Genomic DNA, 5,410 nt, shown 5'->3' on the forward strand with positions numbered 1-5,410 from the left:
GCGATTAATCGCGATTAATCATTTGACAGCACTAATTTTAATATACATTTTATTCATTTTTAAATATCTATAATATTATATCATTTAAATTTAATACATTATATAATATATTAATATTATAAATCTATTATAATATTAATAATATGCCATATTTCTTAAAAATATTTTTATTTTATTTTAAGTATTTATACCTCAGGTAACACTATTTATTCATAATAAACAGTAAAGGGAATCTAATGACAATTACCTTTAAGAATAATGAGAACTGGAAAAAAAAAATGTAAACATTTATTATAAATAATTACAACTCACCAGGAAAGCACCTTTAGTTTTCATGAAATGCCACAAAGTTAACGGTTAATTAACAAAACCAATAATATCGTAGCCTGATTGCTTCACCATGGTAATACTATAGCTTTTGGACATATACTGTGTTAATACCATGCTTTTTTTATTTTTGGGTGAAATATGATCTAGACAGGTTTTTGCGAGATTAAAGGGTTAGTTAACCCAAAAATGAAAATTCTTTCATTAATTTCTCACCCTCATGTCGTTTCAATCCCGTAAGACCTCTGTTCGTCTTCGGAACACAAGATATGTTTATATTTAAGATATTTTTGATTAATTCCGAGAGCTCTCTGACCCTCCCATAGACAGCAAGGATCCGAACACGATCAACGTCCAGAAATGTAGCAAGGAGATCCGTAAAATAATCCATGTGACATCAAGCGTTCAACCGTAATTTTACGAAGCTACGAGAATACATTTTGTGTGCAAAAGAAAAAAAAAAGACTTTATTCAACAATCCGTCTTCTTATTCTTATTATTTTATTCAAATATTGTCTAATTGTGTCTTATTTACTTTTAAACTTTTTCAAACTAGACTTGCTTGCACTACCGTCTTAAATCATATTTATATCACTGACGAAAAATATTTTGTCTTACATTAAAATAGACCAATTTAATTAGCCTATTCTATTTACGTTTGTATGTGAACTCGAAATCAACCCCAACTTTGCTTTAAAAAGCATCGCAAGATCTCCTAACCGAAGATCACATGATCACAAACGGCAATCACTTCCGTGAAGTGACCATTGCATGTTCCCTTCGCTAACGGACTTCTGGAAGGGCCCTTCGTGAAGGGATTCAGTTGTTCACTTTAGTTTGGAACGTCCCCGAAGTGCCCTTCAAGGGCGCAAAAAAGCCGTTTGGAATTCACCCGTTGTTTTCATCCAAATCAAAGCACAAACACGTACACGGCTGACACAGAACAACATACGCTGTTTGCATTCAGTGGATACTCTCCAAAATGGCGCTAGGGTGACGCTGAGGAGACGAATTTTTTTTTTTTCGCACAAATAGTAGTCTCGTAGCTCCGTAAAATTACGGTTGAACCCCGGATGTCACATGGATTATTTTACTGATCTCCTTGCTACGTTTCTGTGCGAGTAATTAATGACAGAATCTTCATTTTTGGGTGAACTAATCCTTTAACCCTAACATATTTAGTTGCTCCAATCATAAGCAGCTCAAATCACAACTTTAAAATGAAGGACTGATAGGAAAGGCTGTTAATGTGGCAGAAGTTGTGCAGAAAGATGCTAAAGGTCAGCATCACACAAACACACAGCAGCAGTGGAAGCGAGGAAAGTGACGCGGCTCTCAGCAGCAGCAGCAGCGGTGTGTGTGTGTGTGTGTGTGTGTGTGTGTCTGCTGATTCTCGACAGGACGGTGGCGGCTCACAGGGGTTGGTCCTACCTCGCACCTGTCTCTCCAGGCCCAGGATGACCTGCACGGCCTGCTGGAGGATGATGAGTTTAGTCTGAGCCTTGTCACTCTTCAGGTGCGGCTGCACCATGCGGCCGAGCTCCCTGAAGGCTTCGTTAATGTCGCGCACACGAACCCGCTCCCGAGCGTTATTGGCCATGCGACGCTCGCGCTCGCGCTGCTCCTTCTCCTCCACCATCAGACACTCCTCCGACACGCTGCTGCCAGGGGGACCGCCGCTCGTTAGTCATTTAGCCTCTCGTTAAGCCCATTCTACAACTAAATCAACTGTCTCGGCTTCATTAGGTTTAAAACAACCATACTACTCAACTACTAAATACTCCAGAAGAACCGGTTAATTGCAGTACATTTACAAATGGTTCTTTAGTGAAAATATATGTGCGTGTTTATATATAAAAATGTATATTTAAAATAATGGTTTATATAGTAATAAAAATTAATTTATATATATATATATATATATATATATATATATATAGTTACATTATATTAATTATTTTTTAAATAATAAATCTATTATATTTTTCATATTATAATATATTATTACTAACTATCATGATAACATAACATTATTTTATTTTGCATTATAATTATATAAATTATAATTTTACTAAAATTATATGACATATTTTTACATTGTAATTACCATTTTTTTAATGCATATAATATTTTTATTACATATATTTGAAAATATTCAAATATTATTAAAAAAAATAAATAAAAAAAATATATATATTTTTTCCACTTAAGAAAATGTCCACAATTTTAAAATGCCCAAAAAGGCACCCCCCCCAAGCGTCATTAATCCTGTTTTACATGTTAAACAATACACAGATATTTAAGACGATTTCAAAAGCAGAAACAAATGCTGCATTTTAAACTCCATACCCACTTGAAGTGGTCTGAACCTATTAAACCAATTAAAACTGCACTGATTCCAGTTAAACGAGGGTTGCAGAGAGGGATCCAGTGGCGGTGCAGAGAGGAGAGCGGGACGCGACCGATCCGGAGCATCTTTCTTTCGTTGTGACCGGACACGCAATTTCAAAGCAGACACAGCCCGAGTGTCAGTGGCTTTCAGGAGGCCTGTGGGATCTGCCGCGGAGCGAAAGAGCGCAAGACGAGAGGACAGCAAGATGAGAGAGAGGCACCGTCTGCCAAGAACCGAACAGAAACACACACTGCCACTGAGAGAGCCAGACAGAAGACAGGATGAGGTGAATGCGACTGTCTCATCGTAAACGCATCCCGCTGCTGAGATGCATTTATGCAGCATGAGACTAAAAACCACTGCGGCCATCTGCAAAGAAAAGGGCTGAAGAACAGATGGAGAGATGGGTAAAAAGAAAAACAACCTGGCAAACAGAGGGTTAAACATGACATGCAAGCATTAATCAGACCATTACAATCTGAAGCGAGTAAAACGTTAAGGAGGAAACACAAAAGAACAAGTCCGTCTCTTCTAATCTGCGGCGTTAATGCCTGCGGAAAAAGCATTTCACAGCGGATCGGAGGGGTTACGGACATGCAACACTCAAATTGGGGGAAAAAGAAAACCATAAGGTGCATGAACACAGATTTAAAAAGGATTGAACAACTAGAAAGGAAAACAGAAGCATAGATGATGTCCACTGTGGAAATCAGGATGGTTGCATGCATTATGCATAAACGGCTGCATTCATACTAGTCTTGAAGGAATAATCAAAATGCCATCATTTACTCAAGAGTTTCTTTTGTGGAAATTAATAGGGAACAGATGCTGTCAAACTGCAAAAATGACAAAAAAGCACCATAAAGTAGTCCATATGACTAGTGCACTACATTTCAAGTCTTCTGAAGTCAAATGAACGTGTTTTACGAGGAAATCGGCTGAAATGTAACCCTTTATTCACTGAAAATCTCTTTTGTGCATGTGTTTATTCATACCAAGACACGTTTGCACAAGGGTTATTATTGTTAACTAAAACTAAAACCACTAAAAACATTTTTGAAATTATATTCAAGTTGAATTTAAGTTGAAAACGTTTAAGTGAAATAAAATATTAGATGAAAAACAAACTAAAAGAAAATCAGAAATGTTGCTTTTTTGACAACTGAATAAGTTCAAATTACTAAAACTACTGGAAATAAAAAACAAAACTAAACTAAAACATAGTTTTAGTGATAAGTAGCACAGGTATATTTGTAGCAATAGCCAACAATACATTGTATGGGTCAAAATGATTGATTTTAATTTTATGCCAAAAATCATTAGTATATTAAGTAAAGATCATGTTCCATGAAGATATTTTGTAAATTTCCTACCGTAAATATATCAAAACTTAATTTTTGATTAGTAATATGCATTGCTAAGAACTTCATTTTGACAACTTTAAAGATGATTTTCTCAATATTTAGATTTTTTTGCTCCCTCAGATTCCAGATTTTCAAATAGTTGTATCTCAGCCAAATATTGTCCTATCCTAACAAACCATACATCAATGGAAAATTGACCCTTTTTGACTGGTTTTGTGCTCCAGGGTCACAATTGGCGTCAGGGCCGTCGGTACGAGGGAGAATTCTGATTGGATGCTCAGTTTAGCGAATGAGTCACTGCCCCAGAATTAAAGTAAAAATTGACGAAAACTAGTAAATGAAGGCAGCACAGACAGAAGGCTGTTCTAATTTTACGTGATCTTTCCCAAGCATTCCAATATGCAAATATTTTGTTTACGTTTCGTATATCTGCATATATCTCGTACATAATTGTTTCGGTCTCTCCTTTTAAATGATGAATATATACTATTGATAGCTGCTGATATAGACAGCTAATTCCTCTCACGCAGGCGCAGAACGCACGTGTTAGTTTGCAGTCGGCTGTAGTCTGTAGGGCTGTCAAAAGGGCTGAAAAACTAAATTTGAATTTTGTACTTAAATATTATCAATATTCGAATTTAAAAGGCATAATTTCAGTTAGGGGGGATAAAAGATTTTGGCTCCTCTCCTGTGGCCACAAGAGGGCGCATCGAGCAAAATATTACTAATGCACGTTTATTCAATGCAATAAAATAACATGACTCTCTTTGAAAAATAGTGCATAATGTTTAAAATACTGTTTATAAACCATATATTTAGAACAACAACAATTAGAAACAAAACAGAATCATGTATGTATGTATAGTTTAATACAAAGGACCGAAAACCAATCACAAAGAGTACTTTTTCATTTAAAAATGTGAGATGCAGTAGGATGGGGAAAAACCGCCATAAACTCTAGAGACATGTTTTTTTAAAAGTTGAACTTACATTAATTTTACACGGCTTTCTAAACATGTGTCTCTCTTGTGCGAGACGTGAGTGCAATGGTGATAGATGTCCCTCTAGAACAGTGGTTCCCAATCCTGGTCCTGGAGAACCCCCAACACTGCACCTTTTTGGTGTCTCTCTTATCAGACACTCACATTTGAGGTCTTGGAGTCTTCACTAATGAGCTGATGAGTTGAATCAGGTGTGTTTGAATAGGGAGACATCTAAAATGTGCAGTGTTGGGGGTTCTCCAGGACCAGGATTGGGAACCACTGCTCTAGAAAATGCGACAAATATGCGTTCTCTGTGAACGGCTTGGTTTCAGTTTTGACATAAA

General features: G+C 36.4%; 2 protein-coding genes across 2 annotated transcripts in view; both read right to left on the reverse strand.

Annotated features, from left to right (window-relative positions):
- The window catches only part of LOC107696481 (transcription factor E2-alpha-like), a 61,889-nt gene that overhangs the window by 2,984 nt on the left and 53,495 nt on the right, over positions 1–5,410 (reverse strand). The window lies entirely within an intron of this gene.
- On the reverse strand, positions 1,457–2,193 carry LOC107696576 (transcription factor XE1.1-like). The gene has a single exon (XM_016496990.1). The coding sequence runs from the start codon at positions 1,964–1,966 to the stop codon at positions 1,535–1,537; it is 432 nt and encodes a 143-aa protein (XP_016352476.1). The 5' UTR covers positions 1,967–2,193; the 3' UTR covers positions 1,457–1,534.

The sequence above is a fragment of the Sinocyclocheilus anshuiensis genome, unplaced genomic scaffold (assembly GCF_001515605.1).
Source record: "Sinocyclocheilus anshuiensis isolate Anshui unplaced genomic scaffold, SAMN03320099.WGS_v1.1 scaffold217, whole genome shotgun sequence".
Classification (NCBI taxonomy): domain Eukaryota; kingdom Metazoa; phylum Chordata; class Actinopteri; order Cypriniformes; family Cyprinidae; genus Sinocyclocheilus; species Sinocyclocheilus anshuiensis.

Excerpts from the sequence above, each read along its gene's own strand:
- LOC107696576 (XM_016496990.1), bottom strand. The coding sequence starts at position 1,966 with ATGGTGGAGGAGAAGGAGCAGCGCGAGCGCGAGCGTCGCATGGCCAAT.